Below are 23403 nucleotides of genomic sequence, written 5' to 3'. Positions count from 1 at the left end.
TATTCTTTCATGTATTCCTTCCCAAACAAATCCTTCCATCTCAGTCTTCCCCCTCTCCTCAGAAAAGAGCAGCCCCCCCCAGGACATCAATCAAACAGGGCATAAGAAGTTACAGTAAGACCAGGCATATACAATCAGATAAAAGCTGGATAAGGCAACTCAGTAGGAAGAAAAGGGAAAAGAAGAAAGCAAAACAGTCAGTGTCAGCTCTTGCTCCCACTGTTAGGATTTCCACAAGAACACCAACCTACTCAATCATAATATATGCAGAGGGTCTAGGTCAGATGCCTACAGACTCCCTGATCTCCAAAGTTCCCATGAGTCCCTGTCAGTTGATTCTGAGAGCCCTGTTCTCATGGTGTGTCTTTGAGTATTCTCGTTCCTCTGATCCTTCCCTGCCCTTCCTCTGCAGGATTTCCTGAGCTCCACCTAATATTGGGTTGTGGAACTCTGCATTTGCTCCCATAAACTCCTGGATGAAGTCTCTCCGATGACAATTCTGATTGACTCTTGTTCTAGCACTGTTGTTGTAAAAATATAAAAATAAAAAAGAGTAGTTGTCTTTTACCCTGCTAGGTCCACGCCGCAGTGCCCCAGATATCTACTAGATACCTTGGTGGAAACACATCCCCACCCCTCGGCGACCTAGTGTCTCTTGCCGCCACACACTTTCCTATACTCAAATCCTCACATAAAAGAACACACAGCACAGTAATCTTTGACCCAATTGGTAAGATATAATTGCCCATTTAAACATACAAAGCCCGGTACCATCCATCCCTTAAGAACATTGATAACAATCTGTAAATATACAGAGCAGAATCTTAACATCACCTGCCATGGTTTCTCCCCTCTCTCTCTCCTCTGTCCTGTCTCTTCCTCCCTCTTTTAGTCTCCTCCTCCTTCAAACTTCTCTTCCGCCCCTCCTTCCTTCTTATCCAATGACAGGCTTCCTTCTATCCTGTATAGCATACTCTGCAGACAGGACAAACTGTACGTTGAAGGTTTTGTGGCTGGGTTGTTTTTCCACTCGGTCTTTGCATGGTTATAGGAGATAGTGTATTTAGGATCCCTGTTACCCAATACTAAAAGCCTTTGGTAGAGTTACTCTCATGGGTTCCACGGAATTTACATTGTACTAGGTTTCCAACTGCCTCGAAAGCGCCGACTAATTCCAATAGCTTCTCCTAGTATGTTTCTGTCCCTACTTCTGTACTACTACTACTACTATTACTACTGCTGCTGCTGCTTCTTCTTCTTCTTCTTCTTCTTCTTCTTCTTCTTCTTCTTCTTCTTCTTCTTCTTCTTCTTCTTCTTCTTCTTCTTCTTCTTCTTCTTCTTCTTCTTCTTCTTCTTCTTCCTCCTCTTCCTCTTCCTCTTCCTGTTCTTCTTCTTGTTCTTGTTCTTCTTCTTCTTCTTGTTCTTCTTTTTCTTGTTCTTCTTGTTCTTGTTCTTCTTGTTCTTGTTCTTCTTGTTCTTGTTCTTGTTCTTCTTGTTCTTCTTGTTCTTGTTCTTCTTGTTCTTGTTCTTCTTGTTCTTGTTCTTGTTCTTCTTGTTCTTCTTCTTGTTCTTCTTCTTGTTCTTCTTCTTGTTCTTCTTGTTCTTCTTGTTCTTCTTGTTCTACTTCTTCTTCTTCTTCTTGTTCTTCTTCTTCTTGTTCTTGTTCTTCTTGTTCTTGTTCTTGTTCTTCTTCTTCTTCTTCTTCTTCTTCTTCTTCTTCTTCTTCTTCTTCTTCTTCTTCTTCTTCTTCTTCTTCTTCTTCTTCTTCTTCTTCTCCTCCTCCTCCTCCTCCTCCTCCTCCTCCTCCTCCTCCTCCTCCTCCTCTCCTCCTCCTCCTTCCTCTTCCTCTTCTATATTTTTATCTACATTTTAAATGTTGTCCTCTTTCCTGGTTTCCCATCCATAACCTCCTTATCCACTCTGAGAGTGTATTGACCCTCCTGTAAGCCTGTGTGTCAGCACTCCTGGAGACCAGCTTTCTCTCCGTGGGATCTGGGTACAGAGAGCTATGTTACGGCATCTCTGTACTTCTTAATAAGCTTCTTTGGCATGTGACATAGCTTATAGATCATCTCCTAAAGCAACTTGTCCTATCTTTTTTTTTACCTCTGATCCCCTGGATTTTCCCTCTCAGACCCCTGTCAAGGAGTAACACCTGCTGGCTCAGGACAGAGATGTTCCTCAGTTGGTTAGGGAGAGGGTCTTGGATTTGCCTTTCTTTTTCAAAGATGTTAGTATGACACATACTGACTCTCACAGTCTCTCTATAGCCTTTTCGCTTCACCCACTTCTTCCCCTTTCTCTTTCTTATTTTGTTGTTGCTTTCTCAAAGTCAGTTGTGTAAGCATTGATGCAGTTTTGAACCTTTGGATACAATTATTCACTTTGTCTTTTTAATTGACTGTTATATCATCTGTCTTGCTAAACACTTCTTATCATTTCTTCACATTGCAGCAAGACTAACCTTATAATGTGCAATAACATGCCATTGTAATAAATATTTATGGGGAGACTCATTCAAAGGGACACTTATTGTCTATTGACACTAGAATTTAACTAAGGTTTTCTAGTTGGGTGAACCACACATACTTATAAACTTCATATTGTATGTCATCTGGAAAGACATCAGAGAGTCATAGAAAGAAAACCTATTCTATCTCATTTAAAATTAGGAAAATATGAACATAAATGACTATTTTTTACATAAGAAAATGCTAGTAGGCATTTTGTTAGATTCAAATTTTAAGAAATTCTTACTACTTTTTTCTGATTTTTCTCAGCCTGTCTTTTTCTTATATTTTTTCTTTCCATTCCTTTTGCTCACAACTTTTTCTGTCTCTGGGTGTACTTTTTAATTTCCATTTTTTTCTTTCCCCCCCCCATCTTTATTAACTTGAGTATTTCTTATTTACATTTCAATTGTTATACCCCTTCAGAGTTTCCGGGCCAACATCCCCCTAACCCCTCCCTATCCCCTACCCTATGGGTGTTCCTCTCCCCATTCTTACCCCATTACCACCTTCGCACCAACAATCATGATCACTAGGGGTTCATCATGGCAGGACCAAGGGCTTCCCTTTCCACTGGTGCTCTTACTAGGCTATTCATTGTTACCTATGAGGTTGGAACCCAGGGTCAGTCCATGTATAGTCTTTGGGTAGTGACTTAGTCCCTGGAAGCTCTGGTTGGTTATCATTGCTGTTCCTATGGAGCCTCGAGACCCTTCAAGCTCTTTTAGTCGTTTCTCTGATTCCTTCAACAGGGGTCCCGATCTCAGTTCAGTGGTTTGCTGCTGGCATTCGCCTATATATTGGCTGCATTCTGGCTGTGTCTCTCAGGACAGATATACATCCGGTTCCTGTCAGCTTGCACTTCTTTGCTTCATCCATCTTGTCTAATTGGGTGGCTGTATATGTATGGGCCACATGTGGGGCAGGATATGAATGGGTGTTCCTTCTGCCTCTGTTCTAAACTTTTCCTGCCTATTCTATGCCAAGGGTATTCTTGTTGCCCCTTTAAAGAAGGAGTGAAGCATTCGCATTTTGGTCATCCGTCTTGAGTTTCATGTGTTCTGTGCATCTAGGGTAATTCAAGCATTTGAGCTAATAGCCACTTATCAATGAGTGCATACCATGTGTTTTTCTGTTCTTGGGTTACCTCACTCAGGATGATATTTTCCAGTTCCATCCATTTGCCTATGAATTTCATAAAGGCATTGTTTTTGATAGCTGAGTAATATTCCATTTTGCAGATGTACCATATTTTCTGTTTCCATTCCTCTGTTGAAGGGCATCTGGGTTCTTTCGCTTCTGGCTATTATAAATAAGGCTGCGATGAACATAGTGGAGCATGTGTCTTTGTTATAGGTTGGGGCATTTTTGGGTATATGCACAAGAGAGGTATAGCTGGGTCCCAAGGTAGTTCAATGTCCAATGTTCTGAGGAACCTCCAGACTGATTTCCAGAATGGCTGTACCAGTCTGCAATGCCATCAACAATGGAGGAGTGCTCCTCTTTCTCCACATCCTTGCTAGCCTCTGCTGTCACCTGTGTTTTGTACCTTAACCATTCTCAGTGGTGTGAGGTAAAACTCAGAGTTCTTTTGATTTGCATTTCCCTTATGACTAAAGATGTTGAACGTTGCCTTAGGTGTTTCTCAGCCATTCGGCATTCCTCAGCTGTGAATTCCTTGTTTAGCTCTGAAACCCATTTTTTAATAGGGTTATTTGTATGCCTGTGGTCTAACTTTTTGAGTTATTTGTATATTTTGGATATAAACCCTCTATCAGTTGTAGGATGGTAAAGATTTTTTCCCCATAAGTTGGTTGTAGTTATGTCCTAACAACAGTGTCCTTAGCCATACAGAAGCTTTGCAGTTTTATGAGATCCCATTTGTTGATTCTTGATCTTAGAGCATAAGCCATTGGTGTTTTGTTCAGGAAATTTTCTCCACTGCCCATGTGTTCGAGATGCTTCCCTACTTTTTCTTCTATTAGTTTGAGTGTATCTGGTTTGATGTGGAGGTCCTTGATCCACTTGGACTTAAGTTTGTACAGGGTGATAAGCTTGGATCAATCTGCATTCTTCTACATGGTGACTTCCAGTTGAGCCAGTGCCATTTGCTGAAAATGCTATCTTTTTTCCATTGCATGGTTTCGGCTCCTTTGTCAAAAATCAAGTGAGCATAGGTGTGTGGGTTCATTTCTGGCTCTTCAGTTCTATTCCACTGGTCTATCTGTCTGTCTCTGTACCAATACCATGCAGTTTTTTACTACTATTGCTCTGTAATACTGCTTGAGTTCAGGGACAGTGATTTCCCCAGAAGTCCTTTTATTGTTGAGGTTAGTTTTATCAATCCTGGGTTTTCTGTTATGTCAGATGAATTTGCAAGTTGTTCTGTCTAACTCTTTGAAGAATTGGATTGGTATTTTGATGGGGATTGCATTGAATCTGTAGATTGCTTTGGGTAAAATGGCCATCTTTACTATATTAATCCTGCCAATCCATGAGCATGGGAGATCTTTCCATCTTCTGAGGTCTTCTTCCATTTCTTTCTTCAGAGGCTTGAGGTTCTTATCATACAGATTTTTCACTTGCTTGGTTAAGGTCACACTGAGGTACTTTATATTATTTGGGACTTTTATGATGGGTGTTGTTTCCCTAATTTCTTTCTCAGCCTGTTTCTCTTTTGTGTATTGGAAGGTTACTGATTCATTTGAGTTAATTTTATACCCAGCCACTTTGCTGAAGTTGTTTATCAGCTTTAGTAGTTCTCTGGTGGAACTTTTCGGATCACTTAAATGTACTATCATACCATCTGCAAATAGTGATATTTGGACTTCTTCTTTTCCAATCTGTATCCCTTTGATCTCCTTTTGTTGTCTGATTTCTCTGGCTAGAACTTCAAGAACTATATTGAACAAGTAGGGAGAGAATGGGAAGCCTTGTCTAGTCCCGGATTTTAGTGGGATTGCGTCAAGTTTCTCTCCATCTAGTTTAATGTTCGTTTAATGTTTACTGGTTTACTGTATGTGAATTTTACTATGTTTAGGTGTGGGCCTTGAATTCCTATTCTTTCCAGGACTTTTATCATGAAGGGGTGTTAAATTTTGTCAAATGCTTTCTCAGCATCTAATGAAATGATCATGTGGTTTTGTTCTTTCAATTTATATAATGAATCACGTTGATGGTTTTCCATATATCAAACCATCCCTGAGTGGCTGGGATGAAGCCTAGTTGATCATGGTGGATGATTGTTTTGATATGCTCTTGGATTTGGTTTGCCAGAATTTCATTGAGTATTTTTGCATCGATATTCATAAGGGAAATTGTTCTGAACTTCTATTTCTTTGTAGGGTCTTTGTGTGGTTTAGGTATAAGAGTGATTGTGGCTTCATAGAAAGAATTTGGTAGCGCTCCATCTGTTTCAATTTTTTGGAATAGTTTGGATAGTATTGATATGAGATCTTCTAAGAAGGTCTGATAGAATTCTGCACTGAACCCATCTGGACCTGGACTCTTTTTGGTTGGGAGACCTTTAATGACTACTTCTATTTCTTTAGCAGTTATCGGGTTGTTTAAATGGTTCTTATGTTCCTGATTTAACTTCAGTACCTGGTATCTGTCTAGGAAATTGTCCATTTCTGGCAGATTTTCAAGTTTTGTGGAATGTAGGCTTTTGTAGTAAGATCTGATGATTTTTTTTAATTTCCTCTGATTCTGTAGTTATGTCTCCCTTTTCATTTCTGATTTTGTTAATTTAGACACTCTCTCTGGGTCCTCTCATTAGTCTGGCTGATGGTTTATCTATATTGTTGATTTTTTCAAAGAACCAGCTTTGGGTCAGTTGATTCTTTGTATAGTCCTTTTTCTTTCTACTTCGTTGATGTCAGCCCTGAGTTTGATTATTTCCTGCCTTCTACTCCTCATGGCTTTATTTGCTTCTTTTTGATCTAGAGCTTTTAGGTGTGCTGTCAAGTTGCTGATATATGATCTCTTCTCTTTCTTTCTGCAGGCACTCAGAGGTATGAGTTTTCCTCTTAGCACAGCTTTCATTGTGTCCCTTAAGTTTGGGTATGTTACATGTTCACTTTCATTAAATTCTAAGAAGTCTTTAATTTCGTTCTTTATTTCTTCCTTTACCATGTTATCATTGTTCAACTTCCATGTATATATGGATGTTCTTCCCTTATTGTTATTGAAGACCAGCTTTAGCCCATGGTGGTCTGATAGGATGCATGAGATTATTTCTATCTTTCTGTATCTGTTGAGGCCTATTTTTTACCAGTGCATGGTCAATTTTGGAGAAAGTACCATGAGGTGCTGAAAAGAAGGTATATCCTTTTGCTTATAGAATGTTCTATAAATAGCTGTTAAGTCCATTTGGTTCATGAATTCTCTTAGTCTATTTTCATCTCTGTTTAATTTCTGTTTCCATGACCTGTCCATTGATGACAGTGGGGTGTTGAAATCTCCTACTATTATTGTGTGAGGTGCAATGTGTGCTTTGAGCTTTAGTAAGGTTTCTTTTATGTGTGTATGTGCCCTTGTATTTAGAGCATAAATGTTTAGGTTTGAGAGTCTATCTTGGTGTATTTTTCCTTTGATGAATATGAAGTGTCCTTCCTTATCTTTTTTGATGACTTTTAGTTGAAAATCGATTTTATTTGATTTTAGAATGGCTACTCCAGATTGCTTCTTCCTTCCATTTGTTTGGAAAATTGTTTTCCAGCCTTTCACTCTGAGGTAGTGTCTGTCTGTGACTCTGAGGTGTGTTTCCTGTAGGCAGCAGAATGCAGGGTCCTCGTTGAGTATCCAGTTTGTTAATCTATGTCTTTTTATTGGGGAGTTGAGACCATTGATGTTGAGAGATATTAAGGAATAGTGATCCTTGCTTCCTGTTATATTCATATTTGGATGTGAGATTATGTTTGTGTGCTTTTCTTCTCTTTGTTTTTTTCCCAAGACTATTAGTCTCTTGCTTTTTCTAGGGTGTAGTTTGCCTCTTTATGTTAGGCTTTACCATTTATTATCCTTTGTAGCGTTGGATTTGTAGAAAGATATTGTGTAAATTTGGTTTTGTCATGGAATATCTTGGTTTCTCCATCTATGTTAATTGAGAGTTTTGCTGGATACAGTAACCTGGTCTGGCATTTGTGTTCTTTAATGTCTATATGACATATGACCTGGATCTTCTGGCTTTCATAGTCTCTGGTGAGAATTCTGGTGTGATTCCTATAGGTCTGCCTTTATATGTTACCTGACTTTTTCCCTTACTGCTTTCAATATTCCTTCTTTGTTTTGTGCACTTGGTGTTTTGACTAATAAGTAATGGGAGGAGTTTCTTTTCTGGTCCAATCTATTTGGAGTTCTGAGTTCTTGTATGTTTATGGGCATCTCTTTCTTTTGGTTCAGGAAGTTTTCTTCTATGATTTTGTTGAAGATATTTACTGGTCCTTTGAGCTGGTAGTCTTCACTCTCTTCTATACCTATTATCCTTAGGTTTGATCTTCTCATTGAGTCCCGGATTTCCTGTATGTTTTGGACCAGTAGCTTTTTCCATTTTCCATTATCTTTGACAGCTGTGTCTATTATTTCTATGGAATTTCTGCTCCCGAGATTCTCTCTTCCATCTCTTGTATTCTGTTGGTGATGCTTGTATCTACGGCTTCTTCTCTGTTCCTTTGGTTTTCTATATCCAGGGTGCTTTCCCTTTGTGCTTTCTTTATTACTTCTATTTCCATTTTTAATTCCTTCCACTGTTTGATTGTGTTTTTCTGGAATTCTTTCAGGGATTTTTGTGACTCCTCTCTTTATGCTTCTACTTGTATATTTATGTTTTCCTCCGTTTCTCTAAGGGAGTTCTTTATGTCTTTCTTGAAGTCCTCCAGCATCATGATCAAATGTGATTTGAAATGTAGATCTTGGTTTTCTGGTGTGTTTGGATATTCAGTGTTTGCTTTGGTGGGAGAATTGGGCTGTGATGATGCCATGTAGTCTTGGTTTCTGTTGCTTGGGTTCCTGTTCTTGCCTCTCCCCATCAGGTTGTCTCTGGTGTTACCTTGTTCTGCTATTTCTGACAGTGGCTATACCATCCTATACGCTTGTGTGTCAGGCGTGCTGTATACCTCTTTTCATGTTTTCTTTTAGCCAGTTATGGGAACAGAGTTTTCTGCTTTCGGGTGTGTAGTCTTTCCTGTCTACTGGTCTTCAGCTCTTCCTGTGGACCTGCGTCCTGAGGCCACCATGCAGGTCGCTTGAAGCAGAAAAATTGGTCTTACCTGTGGTCCCGTGGCTGAAGTTGCTTGTGGGGGCTGCTTTTGAGCTCTCTATTGGGGTGGCAACCAGGAGGGCCTTCGCCAACTTTTCCTGGGGCCCCCATGCACCAGGGTCCCAGATGGCGTTAGTTGTTTTCCTCTGGAATCAGAAATGTGGTCAGAATGTAGTCTCTTCTGGCTTCCCAGGCATGTCTGCCCCCCTGAAGCTTTAGCTTTCCTTCTCAAGGGATTTGGGTGCAGAGAACTGTTGACCAGGCCCCTCAGGTCCGGGCCGTGTCTGGACTGCGGGGGACCTGCTGCTTGAGTGTCCCTATCTTCCAGTTCCCAGAGGCCCTATCCAGTTTCTTCTTGGGCCAGAGATGTGGGCGGGGGGGGGCAGTATTGGTGGTGTTTCCTGCTTTTCAGTCTCAGGAGTGCCCACCTGTCAGGGCGGTGAGCTCTCTCTCCCTAGGGTTTGGGAGCAATCTTTAATATCCATTTTTGTGTGTGTGTGTGTGTGTTTTAGTAGCTGATTACAAGAATGAACCAAGTATACTCTTCATATTAATACACCACCTTCTTTCAGAAAAGTTAGAAGAATCTATTGGATATTCATTTAGGAGAAAAAGCAATAGAGGAGCCTTGAAGACTATGAAACACTGTAGAAAGTATGAAAATTATGATTTGAAGGTTACATCCTTTGCCTTACTCCCATATTTGATGACCCAAAATGTGTTTGAACATGGTTTTTGTCTTGATTGGGTAATCTGCTATAAGACAGACATTTGGCCTGATGAGACAATCATGCAATTTAAGCTATGATAAATAGATGCACATTTAAATGTTTTCTTTCTGGATGTATTGATGTGGTTAAACTTGTCTATCTCAGGTGAAAAGAACATGGCTTCTGAACACTTGCCGATGGGGATTTTGTTCTTTTCTCAAATAGCTGTGGGGATCCTTGGCAATTGGTCAATTCTTCTTAATTATGTCATGTCTGTAATCACTGGAAAATGTTTGATGCCCAAAGATCAGATTTTAAAGCATCTGACTTTAGCCAATTCCTTGGTTATTATCTCAAGAGTAACACCTCACATAATAGTACAGCTGGGGTTGCAGTATCTCCTGGATGACCTCTTATGTAAGTTTACTCTCTACAGCAATAGAGTGTCCCGGGGTGTTTCCCTGCACTGCACCTGCCTTTTGAGTTGCTTCCAAGCAATCACAATCAGCCTCAGCCACTCCAGGCTGATGACACTTACACACTCTGTCTCCAAATACATGATTCAGTTCTGCTCTCTAACTTGGCTTCTACATCTGTTTCTAAGCATCAAGACAGCTGTACATGTAATTGGACCAAATAGTAACATAAATTTCACCAGAAAAATCAAGTTGGGGTACTGTTCAGCATTTGCTTTTGGTAATAGTGTTACTGGACTACATTTGTTCTTTGTTTGTTTCACTGACTGTGTGTATTTGAGCCTCATGGTATGGGCCAGTGTCTTCATGGTGAACATTCTCTATAGGCACAAGAGTCAGCTACAGTACATTCACAGTACCCAGCATTCCTTCAGAGTCTCTCCTGAAGACAGAGCCACAAAAACTATCTTGATTCTTGTGTTCACCTTTGTCCTCTCCTACTCAATGTCCTTCATACTTGTTATCTATACTGTGGTTTTTGACAATCCAAGGCTGTGGATAATAAACATATTTGCATTCTTAGACACATGCTTCCCCACATTTTGCCCCTTCATCCTTATCAGTAATAACCAATCTACTTCCAAGGATCCTTTTCCCTGCTGTAGCAGAAGGAAATTTACAATGGTCACTTGTGTGTTATGATAGATTCAAATAGTCTTTCATCAATTATTGGATATTAGACTAACTCACAACCAGTTATTATTAAGCAAATCAATGGCTCTGTAAATTAAGTATTGTCGACTGTTATATCTGTCATAATTCTGGCTAAACAATTCTATGATACTAAGATACCTCTTTGTTTTCATTCAAAATACTCTGAAATTAGAGGCATCAAAGAATTTCTTATGCCTTCAGGTAGCCAAGCAGGTCTTGAGGTATGAACTTCTGTGTAGGCACATGTCAGAGTCTTGTCTTACTGCTTCAACTGAATGGAAGAAAAGCAGAGTAAGTGAAACATGGATCTCTGGCAACTATTGTTTTTGTGTATGTATCAACTTCACTTATGTTTTGCATATGATCTTATTTTCTGGGCAGATGGTTCCACCTCCAGATTCCCCTATTGGAAGAAGAATCAAGTAATGCCTATTTACATTGATTACTGTTTTTCTTAGAGTTACACTTGAAGCCACAGATACTCCCTAGCCATCCTTATCCTACTGTGCACCATTGTCAACTGATACACAGTTACTTGTGCCCTGTTCCTCTGTATGACAGTCTGAGACAATGCACAGCTATGGAAAGTAAACTATATCTCTACAGACATTCCTCCATATTTTATCCCATTGCACTCATGAGTGTTACCTAATTTGTCTTCACACTTTTGTTTTCCTCCCATAGAAGAGTTACTTTTTAAAATTTCTCAATGTGTCACACATTCTGTTGAACCTGTTCATGGATATATCTATTTGTTCCTTCATTCATCGTGTATGTATTTGGACACATGATTGTTAATGCTGAAAATGCCAAGATCTAAAATCAGCTAGAAAACAAACATGTGGAGATGTCTTTGAGGGAGCATCTAAGTTGGATTAATGGATGTAGGAGGACACAATCTAATTCTGCATAGCAGTTAATCCATTGTTTAAGTGTCTTAGGCTGAATAAAATGAGGAAAATTGAGAACCAGCATGCATCTGTCTCTGCTCTCTGACTACAGATGCAAGGCGTTCTGCTGCCTCAGCCTCCTGATTCCATGACTTTCATTCCATATGAACTGTATCCTCAAACTTCAAGTTAAAATAAACCACTCCAAAATTAGGTTGACTTTGTCATTTTTCATCAGAAAAATGTGAAAATTAACAAGGATAAATAATTCAGTAACTCTTAATAATTCAGTAATTCTTAAATTATGCTGATTAAAATCGTACAGGTCATCCCAATGGCCAAAGCATATTCAATGAGAGATAAATTCTGAGGATTTCTTTTGTCTCTTCACATTTCTTTGACATAGATGTTACAGTGCCTTCTAGCAGATGCTGACACTTAATGCAGTTTGTGGGTGGTTGTCAACTCAGGCTGATCCCCCAGGTCTTAGGACATTATGCAGCATGAGGTCAAGAGTTTTATAACTTAGGTGAGTAAGACATACTTAGAATTTCAGTATTGCATATTCATGAGAAAAAATCCATAACACAGAGAAGACAAAACTATTTCTTCTTCTCTAAAGTGAAAGAAATACAAATTTAAACAATGTCTAAATACATTGAAATCAATGATAATAAATAATTTTATTCAGTGTAAAATTGAGAGGTTTCCTACCATGATTTTTAAGATTTAAGTAATTCTCATCTGATCATATCTAAGTCTGTTGAAGTACTTTTTTCTTCTTCCACTTCTTCTTTTCACTAATTTATATGTTCCCAGAGGAGGGGGCAATTGAAGCCCATGTTTGTGTCTAGATAGTTGGATTATGTGAAAGAATTGGATAGGTTGTTGAGATTAATCAGTTCCACAATTTCCTAGATAGTAGAAGTCTACATAAGGTGAGTATCATTTAGAGAAGAATGTGTTGAAAAGTTGAATGTTGTTTCTAATGTTGCAGGACAATAATTCTGGCACTGTGCAGGCTGAGACAAGAAGATTGCTGTGAATCTGAGGCAAGTCTAGGGAAGACAGTGAGCCTGAAACAACTCTAGGTTACTTTCTGAGACCAAGTGACCCAAAACAACAAAACCAAATAAAGCATTTAAAAATACCCCGCCAGAACCATAACCAACAAAAATTTTTGAGGATCCATAATTAAAATTTTTCCTAGTTAAAAAATAGTAGGACTCAGTATTGCCATTGGTCCTGCTTACCCTCCAGAATGTGACAGGAAACAAAATCTAGTACAGACCTGGAACTTCATACCTAATGGATAACTTTCACAGTGCAGGGAATTCTATTTATACTATGGGAGGAGCAAAATTAATCATCAGTCATATCCAGCAGTGACACTGTGCACTGTAACAATGCCTGCCCTGCTGGGACATACCCATGGCATAAACCTCATGGGAACAACTAATAACCTACTGCTTGGATTTAAATCCTGCTCTAGAAGCTTGAAACCATATTTGGCTGACAGGAGCCATAATGGGGCAAGTTAATAACTAGCAGGTGATTTCCCTGAGATGGCCTGCTTCAGATTGTTATATAATCTGTGACAGGTTTGCCTTCATTAAGCGAGCTATAAGGGAATTCATTTTACAAAAGATTCCTGCTATTAATATCTGTTATTATTAAACATATATAGCAAGCATTAAGCATAGCCCACCACTTTGGAACATATCTAGAAAGATGTACTGTCTTGTGGTGATGCTATATAGACAAATAGATGACTTCTTAAGTTTTAATGATTATTCTATAAGAATTCTTAAAATTAAAACAGTGACTATTAAGCTCCTATATTTTTTTTCTCTTTTTTTTTATTATTAACTTGAGTATTTCTTATATACATTTCGAGTGTTATTCCCTTTCCCAGTTTCCGGGCAAACATCCCCCTCCCCCCTCCCCTTTCTTATCGGTGTTCCCCTCCCCACCCTCCCCCCATTGTCCCCCTCCCCCCAACAGTCTAGTTCGCTGGGGGTTCAGTCTTAGCAGGACCCAGGGCTTCCCCTTCCACTGGTGCTCTTACTAGGATATTCATTGCTACCTATGAGGTCAGAGTCCAGGGTCAGTCCATGTATAGTCTTTAGGTAGTGGCTTAGTCCCTGGAAGCTCTGGTTGCTTGGCATTGTTGTACATATGGGGTCTCGAGCTCCTTCAAGCTCTTCCAGTTCTTTCTCTGATTCCTTCAACGGGGGTCCCGTTCTCAGTTCAGTGGTATGCTGCTGGCATTCACCTCTGTATTTGCTGTATTCTGGCTGTGTCTCTCAGGAGCGATCTACATCCGGCTCCTGTCGGTCTGCACTTCTTTGCTTCATCCATCTTGTCTAATTGGATGGCTGTATATGCATGGGCCACATGTGGGGCAGACTCTGAATGGGTGTTCCTTCAGTCTCTGTTTTAATCTTTGCCTCTCTCTTCCCTGCTAAGGGTATTCTTGTTCCCCTTTTAAAGAAGGAGTGAACCATTCACATTTTGATCATCTGTCTTGAGTTTCATTTGTTCTAGGCATTTAGGGTAATTCAAGCATTTGGGCTAATAGCCACTTATCAGTGAGTGCATACCATGTATGTCTTTCTGTGTTTGGGTTAGCTCACTCAGGATGATATTTTCCAGTTCCAGCCATTTGCCTACGAATTTCATAAACTCGTTTTTGATAGCTGAGTAATATTCCATTGTGTAGATGTACCACATTTTCTGTATCCATTCCTCTGTTGAAGGGCATCTGGGTTCTTTCCAGCTTCTGGCTATTATAAATAAGGCTGCAATGAACATAGTGGAGCACGTGTCTTTTTTATATGTTGGGGCATCTTTTGGGTACATGCCCAAGAGAGGTATAGCTGGATCCTCAGGCAGTTCAATGTCCAATTTTCTGAGGATCCTCCAGACTGATTTCCAGAATGGTTGTACCAGTTTGCAATCCCACCAACAATGGAGGAGTGTTCCTCTTTCTCCACATCCTCGCCAGCATCTGTTGTCCCTTGAGTTTTTGATCTTAGCCATTCTCACTGGTGTGAGGTGAAATCTCAGGGTTGTTTTGATTTGCATTTCCCTTATGACTAAAGATGTTGAACATTTCTTTAGGTGTTTCTCCGCCATTCGGCATTCCTCAGCTGTGAATTCTTTGTTTAGCTCTGAGCCCCATTTTTTAATAGGGTTATTTGTTTCCCTGTGGTCTAACTTCTTGAGTTCTTTGTATATTTTGGATATAAGGCCTCTATCTGTTGTAGGATTGGTAAAGATCTTTTCCCAATCTGTTGGTTGCCGTTTTGTCCTAACCACAGTGTCCTTTGCCTTACAGAAGCTTTGCAGTTTTATGAGATCCCATTTGTCAATTCTTGATCTTAGAGCGTAAGCCATTGGTGTTTTGTTCAGGAAATTATTTCCAGTGCCCATGTGTTCCAGATGCTTCCCTAGTTTTTCTTCTATTAGTTTGAGTGTGTCTGCTTTGATGTGGAGGTCCTTGATCCACTTGGACTTAAGCTTTGTACAGGGTGATAAGCATGGATCGATCTGCATTCTTCTACATGTTGACCTCCAGTTGAACCAGCACCATTTGCTGAAAATGCTATCTTTTTTCCATTGGATGGTTTTGGCTCCTTTGTCAAAAATCAAGTGACCATAGGTGTGTGGTTTCATTTCTGGGTCTTCAATTCTATGCCATTGGTCTATCTGTTTGTCTCTGTACCAATACCATGCAGTTTTTATCACTATTGCTCTGTAATACTGCTTGAGTTCAGGGATAGTGATTCCCCCTGAAGTCCTTTCATTGTTGAGGATAGCTTTAGCTATCCTGGGTTTTTTGTTATTCCAGATGAATTTGCAAATTGTTCTGTCTAACTCTTTGAAGAATTGGATTGGTATTTTGATGGGGATTGCATTGAATCTGTAGATTGCTTTTGGTAAAATGGCCATTTTTACTATATTAATCCTGCCAATCCATGAGCATGGGAGATCTTTCCATCTTCTGAGGTCTTCTTCAATTTCCTTCTTCAGTGTCTTGAAGTTCTTATTGTACAGATCTTTTACTTGCTTTGTTAAAGTCACACCGAGGTACTTTATATTATTTGGGTCTATTATGAAGGGTGTCGTTTCCCTAATTTCTTTCTCGGCTTATTTCTCTTTTGTATAGAGGAAGGCAACTGATTTATTTGAGTTAATTTTATACCCAGCCACTTTGCTGAAGTTGTTTATCAGCTTTAGTAGTTCTCTGGTGGAACTTTTGGGATCACTTAAATATACTATCCTATCATCTGCAAATAGTGATATTTTGACTTCTTCTTTTCCAATCTGTATCCCCTTGACATCCTTTTGTTGTCTGATTGCTCTGGCTAGAACTTCAAGAACTATATTGAATAAGTAGGGAGAGAGTGGGCATCCTTGTCTAGTCCCTGATTTTAGTGGGATTGCTTCAAGTTTCTCTCCATTTAGTTTAATGTTAGCAACTGGTTTGCTGTATATGGCTTTTACCATGTTCAGGTATGGGCCTTGAATTCCTATTCTTTCCAGGACTTTTATCATGAAGGGGTGTTGAATTTTGTCAAATGCTTTCTCAGCATCTAATGAAATGATCATGTGGTTTTGTTCTTTCAGTTTGTTTATATAATGGATCACGTTGATGGTTTTCTGTATATTAAACCATCCCTGCATGCCTGGGATGAAGCCTACTTGATCATGGTGGATGATTGTTTTGATGTGCTCTTGGATTCGGTTTGCCAGAATTTTGTTGAGTATTTTTGCGTCGATATTCATAAGGGAAATTGGTCTGAAGTTCTCTTTCTTTGTTGTGTCTTTGTGTGGTTTAGGTATAAGAGTAATTGTGGCTTCGTAGAAGGTATTCGGTAGTGATCCATCTGTTTCAATTTTGTGGAATAGTTTGGATAATATTGGTATGAGGTCTTCTATGAAGGTTTGATAGAATTCTGCACTAAACCCGTCTGGACCTGGGCTCTTTTTGGTTGGGAGACCTTTAATGACTGCTTCTATTTCCTTAGGAGTTATGGGGTTGTTTAACTGGTTTATCTGTTCCTGATTTAACTTCGGTACCTGGTATCTGTCTAGGAAATTGTCCATTTCCTGAAGATTTTCAAGTTTTGTTGAATATAGGTTTTTGTAGTAAGATCTGATGATTTTTTGAATTTCCTCTGAATCTGTTGTTATGTCTCCCTTTTCATTTCTGATTTTGTTAATTTGGACGCACTCTCTGTGTCCTCTCGTTAGTCTGGCTAAGGGTTTATCTATCTTGTTGATTTTCTCAAAGAACCAACTTTTGGTTCTGTTGATTCTTGTCCTTTTCTGATAGTCAAAACTTCATTGAGAATTCTGGCAGTCTTCCAAGTGTCACCAGTTAATAGATAACTTACTTTCTCTGACTTAGAATACATTCCAAAAGGTTGTAAAACAATTAACCAAAGGTCATAAAAAGGAACTAACAATTTATTATGGATGCTAGGACAGAATATAAAATATTAATAGGTTTTATCTATACAAAATTTCACCTATAACTTAGTTATGGCTTTAAACCTTCAGGGAACCTGTAGAGCTAAGACAAGTGATGAATGTTTAGTCAAATAATTACTCCTAGTCGATATTGCATGTAAACATTCTCTGTTGCAAACATTTGTTTCAATTTATGATCTGATTTTTTGTGTGAACTTATGATGAACCTTTTAACATGTGATCACATATTTTGAAAGATGTATAAGTACTGAGGACAAAGAGATGAGAATCAGATAGAAAAGATCTTTCTCCCCCTTAGGAGATATTTTTTTCATTTTCCTGCTTAAAGAGTAGAATTTTTTTCCTTAGAAGAATTTTTTTCTTTTCCCCACTTAGAAGAATTTTTTCCTTTCCCTGCTTAGCATCTTTCCACTTTCCCCCTTAGATAGCTTTCATAGAAAACTTTTTACAACTTAGTAATAAACTCTATAATCACTTTTCAAAGTGTCCCTTTTTCTTCCTGTGAATTCCAACTACCAACCATAGAAAGTTAGAGCCAGCACAGTTCCAGCTGAGATAGTATAAAGACTATTTACTTAATGCTTTGTTGTTTTAGAATGAGGTGCTAAGTGGCAAAGATTGCAGTTTCTGGCTTCAGAGGAACACAGAAGGCAGGTCAGCTACAGTAGCATAGAAACTTAGATAAGTCAACTTTTTACTATAAAGCAACCCTAAATATCTCATAAGACAAAATCTTACCCCTGTATCTCCTAAGACCAAGTCACCCTTGGCTGACACTCTTCCTCCTTTGCTGTCTCAAGAAGAAACCACAAGAAAGAAGATCCCCTGATGTGCCTGCCCTCCCTCCTCCCCCAGGCACCTGGCACCATTACTGGGGTAAGAACCCATGACTAGACATGTCAAAGGTCATAAAAGAGAACCTATTACTTTTACTCTGCTAAACTGATATTAATATTAAACTGACTCCTAACAACTTGCTATTTCCATAGATAAATGCATCTCTCAATCCTCTTCAGATATGCTTTTTCTTGAAATAGATGGTGATTAACTTAAAGACCCATAAATATTCAAGGATAGAGAAAAAGTGAATGCATGATAATGTTTATCCATGAACAGGATGTCTCTTTATCTTCTTCCTTAAAATATTCAGGAATCATTGCAGAAAAAAGGTAGAAAGTGAATAAGAGGTAGAGATGGTAGATAAAGATAAACAACTGTGTTTTCTATGCATAGCAGGGCCTCTGCACATGTGAACTCACAGTGACTGTTACAGCAGGCACAAGATCTATATAAGACCAAGCTTGAACAAATCTTATCATATTAAATGAAGCTAGAGACTAAATTCTACTTTAGCTGTGGAGCTATTCACAATTGTTAGCTGTTGGGAGAAATAGAAATACAGTTTTCTCTAGGAGCATAGTCCCTGGTAATAAGACAACACTCAGGAAATATGATGGATGTAAGGACAATTGGATAGAACCAATGGTCTTGACAGGTCTGTTTAAAAAGAACAGGAAGTTAGGGAATGAAAGGTGGCATTTGGAAAAATGATGGGAGAAGTGAATATGATCAAATCAACTTATACCAAACTCAGGGAACTAATACAAATTAAAACAGTTATAGCTTAAAATTTGCTTAAACCAATTATTTTTCTGTGCTCCTTTGAGAAAAGACAGATATTTTATTCATAGTATGGCTCATTTTCACTGAAAACTTTGTCTTAGGTTTGTAGAGAGGTCTGATTTATACACACACACACACACACACACACACACACCAAAAAAAAAAAAAAAACTGTGTAAGGAAAGTAATGTTCCTTCCACTTCTCCACATAATCTTCACCGAAGATTTAAAAGGCAATTCCCATCTAATTAAGAAGTATATGTATGGATATTTTCATTCTTTTTATGCTAAGGTAATGGGCATGGTGAAAGATTTCAATAGCTTCTACATGGCAGTCTCGTATCAGGTAAGGGTTTAGTAAATAAGCTCAAATCACAACAGCTTACCACAACAAGTTTTGATCTACAATTTTGTAACCATCCCATCTTAAGATGGAATCATTAATCTGGACTCCTGGCCCTCAATTCTGTGTTATTACTCTAGTTCCCCAGGCCTGTGATATTTTTTCTTTATTACTACCATCCAAGCACTATCATTATACAAGAGTGTTAGAGTCATTTTTTTTGAAAGGTCAAGATTTGATTGTCTTCCTAACAAAATCAGCTTAGAACTGGATCCTTTCTCTTCTTGTCACCTCCCAGTTCAAAAGGCTTGCATCTCTTAATAGGCAGCATCCTCTTAGATCTGCAGTTGGGCTTAACGCACTCCAGTCTCAGCACAATCTTCTCTGTAGTTTTAGCCTTTTTGCAGAAAATGGGCTTAGTCTGCCCGCCGTGGCCACTCTGTTTCCTGTCATAACGCTGCTTTCCCTGGGCATACAAAGAATCCTTGCCATTCTTGTATTGCGTCACCTTATGGGGTTGGTGCTTCCCACATTTCTTGCAGAATGTCTGGCGGGTCTTAGGAACGTTCACCATGTTTGCAAGAGCTCAGAAAGTAGAGCCATTCTTTTATCAACAAAGATAATTGTGTGACTCTTCCCTCCAAACCATGTCTGCACGCGCGTGTGTGCATGAGTGCGTGCGTGCGTGCATGTGTGTGTGTTTGTGTGTGTGTGTGTGTGTGTGTGTGTGTGTGTGTGTGTGTGTGTGTGTGTGTGAATAGGTTCCTATGGTGGTTTGAAAAGGGTTGGTTCCTGTAGACTTATGTGCTTGAATGCTTGGCCAATGAGGAGTTTTATTATTAGGAAGTGTGTCTGTTTAAGCAGGTTGATTGTCAGCAATAGTGTCAGGCTATCTAACATTTGTTTGTTTTTCTACTTTGTACACGACTACTTAATAAACTGCAATTATAGGCCAACAATCAACCAACAACCCTCCATATCTCTCAGGGCCCTAGCATTTAAATACCTTATAAGAATTCACCAGAATTCCAAACACTACACAACGTTAGAAACTATCTGTTGCTCCTTGCTAAAGCACAACGAACCATAGTCAGCTGTTATGGATAATCTAAAGCAGCCCCATGTCATACACCTGGATTTAAATAACAACATATACTTATAGTATTTCTGTGTTTTTTTAAAGAAACCAATATTTTCACTGCAAGTGGCACTAAAGCCACATTCTGAAGATCTCTCCACCAAGGTCCATGTGTTACATGTTCCAGTCCCCTTGGAGAGGATGGAGCTTTTAGAATATCCATGGCCAGTACTTAGGTTATTGCCATATCTAGACTCTAGGGGATTGAAGGGTATATTTCTTCTTTGCAGAAAAAGGATAATTTTCTTTTAGCAAAAGTTATTATAAATTAAGTACATTACTAATGTAGTTTGTCAGAAGAAAGGAAGAACCCAGAGGTACATTTTCCTGAGGATGCAAATATATTCATAGGATAATAATTTATACACAGATAAAATATTTTGATAAATGTTTTAGAAAGTAGGATATGGAGGCATGGCAATATTTACCTTAGTGAAATGAACCAAATATGTAGCAGGAAGTAGCAGCAGGTTTTAATTATTTTATATTTTAAAGCATTCGTTAATTGTACAAAATAATGGATTGCATTGTGATGCTTTCATATCTATGCAGTTTGTGACTGAAACATATTTATCCTTCATTATCTCATTTATACACCTCATTTTTACTCTATGGTACTTTTCCTCTTCTTAGTAGTTCATACTTTCCTCTGATATCTCTTTGTTCCTTGATTTTACATGAAAGAAAATACAATATTTTTCCTGAGACTGACTGACAACTATTTTTAAGATAACTGCTGACACATTCATTTTTCTGCAACATTTTCAGGTCATATTATATTTGAATGATTGTAGTCCCTATACATGAGAAGTAATAAACAACAGCTTGGAGCTAGAGAGATGGCTAAGTGTGGAAACTAGTAATAATTTTGGAAAATAAAGTGAGTTCAGTTCCTAGCAAGCACATCAGGTAGCTCTATAACTCCAGTTACAGGGGATCGAACATGCACTTCTTGCAGCTATAGGCAACAGATATTGTATATGATGCATATAGTTATGCTGAGGCACACACATGTAAAAACATTAAAATAATTTAAATGATAAAAACCCCTCATTGTGTAAAGGATGGATTGGTGGTTAAGAGCACTGATTGCTATTTCAGAAGATTCAGGCTTTAACTCCAGCACTCAATGTTCGTACACAAGAATGTGTAACTGTGGTTTTACAGTTCTTTTTTTCTGGAGCTGAGGACCGAACCCAGGGCCTTGCACTTGCTAGGCAAGCGCTCTACCACTGAGCTAAATCCCCAACCCAAGTTTTATAGTTTTTAATGCATCTTCTGCTCACTGAAGATACTTTACACATGTGGTGCACAGACACACATGCAGAGAAAATTCACAAACCCATAAAATTAAAAGTACACACACATATATGAATATGTGTACAACCAATTGTTTTACATATGTGTGTTTATGTCTATGTGTCTCTGTGTGGTGTGGTGTGTGTGTGTGTGTGTGTGTGTGTATGTATGTATATATATATATATATATATATATATATAGAGAGAGAGAGAGAGAGAGAGAGAGAGAGTGAGAGAGACAGTGTGTGTTCAGGTCCCCAGATATATTGTTAATGTTCCATATTTTGTGTAATAACACATAATAGTTTATATATTGTGGTGATTCTATGAATCAGAAAGTTGTTCTTTATTGGATAATATTTTCTGTAAAAAATAAACTTTATGATAAAACACGTAGTGATCAAAATACATATCAGTAGGAGTCAGTTAAAAGACAATTAATATCTTCAAACTATAGACTTACTGATCTATATTCGATAAAAGGATATAATATGACAGCAAGAAAAATGAGCATGTATCAAATAATATTTTGAGAGAGCTATCTCTTACCACAACACGGTAAAAACAGTCTGAAATGACACTTGATATTGCTGACGAGTACAAAGGGGCAAAATATGGGAAAGCATATTTCTAGAAATATAAATAAACTCACTCCCCATAGCACTGATTTCTCAGTGTAGCTTGAAAAGATCACACGAATAGAAGAGATTGAGTAAGAGATGACAAATGTGCATACCAGGATGAGAATAATTTGGGTGGCTCTGTCCTCAGGCAAGACTTTCAGAAAATGTTGAGCACTGTGGATATGTTTGACTTGTCTCTTATGTCTGTAGAGGATATTCACCATGGAAACACTTGAGCAGGCCATGAGACTCAGACACAAGCCATCGTAGAAGCACAATAAGAACATATACAATGCAGTTGCAACATTGCTAGAAGTGAACCATGAGCAGTACCCATAACTCAACATGTTTGTCACGTTTTTGCTAGAAATGGGGCCTGTCACTTTTATTGGAGCTGTGATGTTTAGAAGCAGGTGCAGAAGCCAACTGACTAAGCAGGAGAGACCAATGTACTTTGTGGCTCTGTGTTTAAGCATCATCCACCTGGAGTTCCTGGGGCTGATTGTGATTGCTTGGAAGCAACTCAATAGGCACATTGCATACAGAGACATCCCCCTGGTTATTCGGTAAATAAACATTATCAGTTTACATCCAGTATCATCTAGGAAATCCTTAAATCCCAAATCTGACAGAGTCTGTGGAATGCCATTTGAGATGATAGACAAACAATTGGCAAATGTCAGGTGCTCTATAATACGGTCTTTTGGCATTAAATGCTTCCCAGTGAATATCAAAATGATATAATAAAATAGTATGGATGAATTGCCAATCATTCCCATTGCAATCTGGGAGAAGAGGAATATCCCCATTGCTAAGTTTGCAGAAGTCATTTTCATGCCTATTGAAAAAGGAAATAAATTTATTATGGTCAAAAAATCCTGGAAATACATTAAATATACATTATTTCATAAAATTAACTAGAATGAAATAGTCATCATTCATTTCATTTATATAGCATTCCCACTGAAGAAAACTTTTACTTTGCAAAAATAAATATTTTTATATTACTAAAATAAAAAATATTGGATACATTTTCTAAAGTTTAAAGTTTTTCTTGGATGTGTTGGTACATGCCTTAATCTTATGACTCAAGATTCAGAAGCATACAGAACTGATTCTTTTATTTTTATTCGATATTTATGTATTTACATCTCAAATGTTATCCCCTTTCCAGGTTTCACCTCTGGAACATTCCCTTCCATTCCCCCTCTCCCTGTTTCTATGAGGGTGCTCCCCACCCAACCCACATACTCCCACCTCATCTCCCTGGCATTCCCCTACACTGGGGAAATCAAGCCTTCACAGGACCAAGGGCTTCTCTTCCTATTGATGCCACACAATGTTATCTTCTGCTAGATATGCAGCTAGAGCAAAGGGGC

The 23403-nt window shown here is 38.6% G+C and overlaps 3 protein-coding genes across 3 annotated transcripts; 1 reads left to right on the top strand and 2 right to left on the bottom strand.

Annotated features, from left to right (window-relative positions):
* The first annotated feature begins 8935 nt into the window (after positions 1 to 8935).
* On the top strand, positions 8936 to 13184 carry Vom1r50 (vomeronasal 1 receptor 50). The gene is given in 2 exon segments (NM_001008918.2): positions 8936 to 11776; positions 11802 to 13184. A coding segment is annotated over 1 exon segment (978 nt). The 5' UTR covers positions 8936 to 9619; the 3' UTR covers positions 10598 to 11776; positions 11802 to 13184.
* A 6036-nt stretch (positions 13185 to 19220) lies between these two features.
* On the bottom strand, positions 19221 to 19557 carry Rpl36al2 (ribosomal protein L36A like 2). Its single transcript, XM_087603152.1, has one exon. The coding sequence runs from the start codon at positions 19536 to 19538 to the stop codon at positions 19221 to 19223; it is 318 nt and encodes a 105-aa protein (XP_087459278.1). The 5' UTR covers positions 19539 to 19557.
* Positions 19558 to 21939: 2382 nt separating this feature from the next.
* On the bottom strand, positions 21940 to 22884 carry Vom1r49 (vomeronasal 1 receptor 49). Its single transcript, NM_001008920.2, has one exon. The coding sequence runs from the start codon at positions 22858 to 22860 to the stop codon at positions 21940 to 21942; it is 921 nt and encodes a 306-aa protein (NP_001008920.2). The 5' UTR covers positions 22861 to 22884.
* Between the last annotated feature and the right edge of the window lie 519 nt (positions 22885 to 23403).

The sequence above is a fragment of the Rattus norvegicus genome, chromosome 1 (genome assembly GCF_021556685.1).
Source record: "Rattus norvegicus strain SHRSP/BbbUtx chromosome 1, alternate assembly SHRSP_T2T, whole genome shotgun sequence".
Taxonomy (NCBI): domain Eukaryota; kingdom Metazoa; phylum Chordata; class Mammalia; order Rodentia; family Muridae; genus Rattus; species Rattus norvegicus.
This window is presented reverse-complemented; position numbering and strand designations above follow the sequence as displayed.

Coding starts and splice junctions, on each gene's coding strand:
- Vom1r49 (NM_001008920.2), bottom strand. CDS start 22,860: ATGAAAATGACTTCTGCAAACTTAGCAATGGGGATATTCCTCTTCTCC.
- Rpl36al2 (XM_087603152.1), bottom strand. CDS start 19,538: ATGGTGAACGTTCCTAAGACCCGCCAGACATTCTGCAAGAAATGTGGG.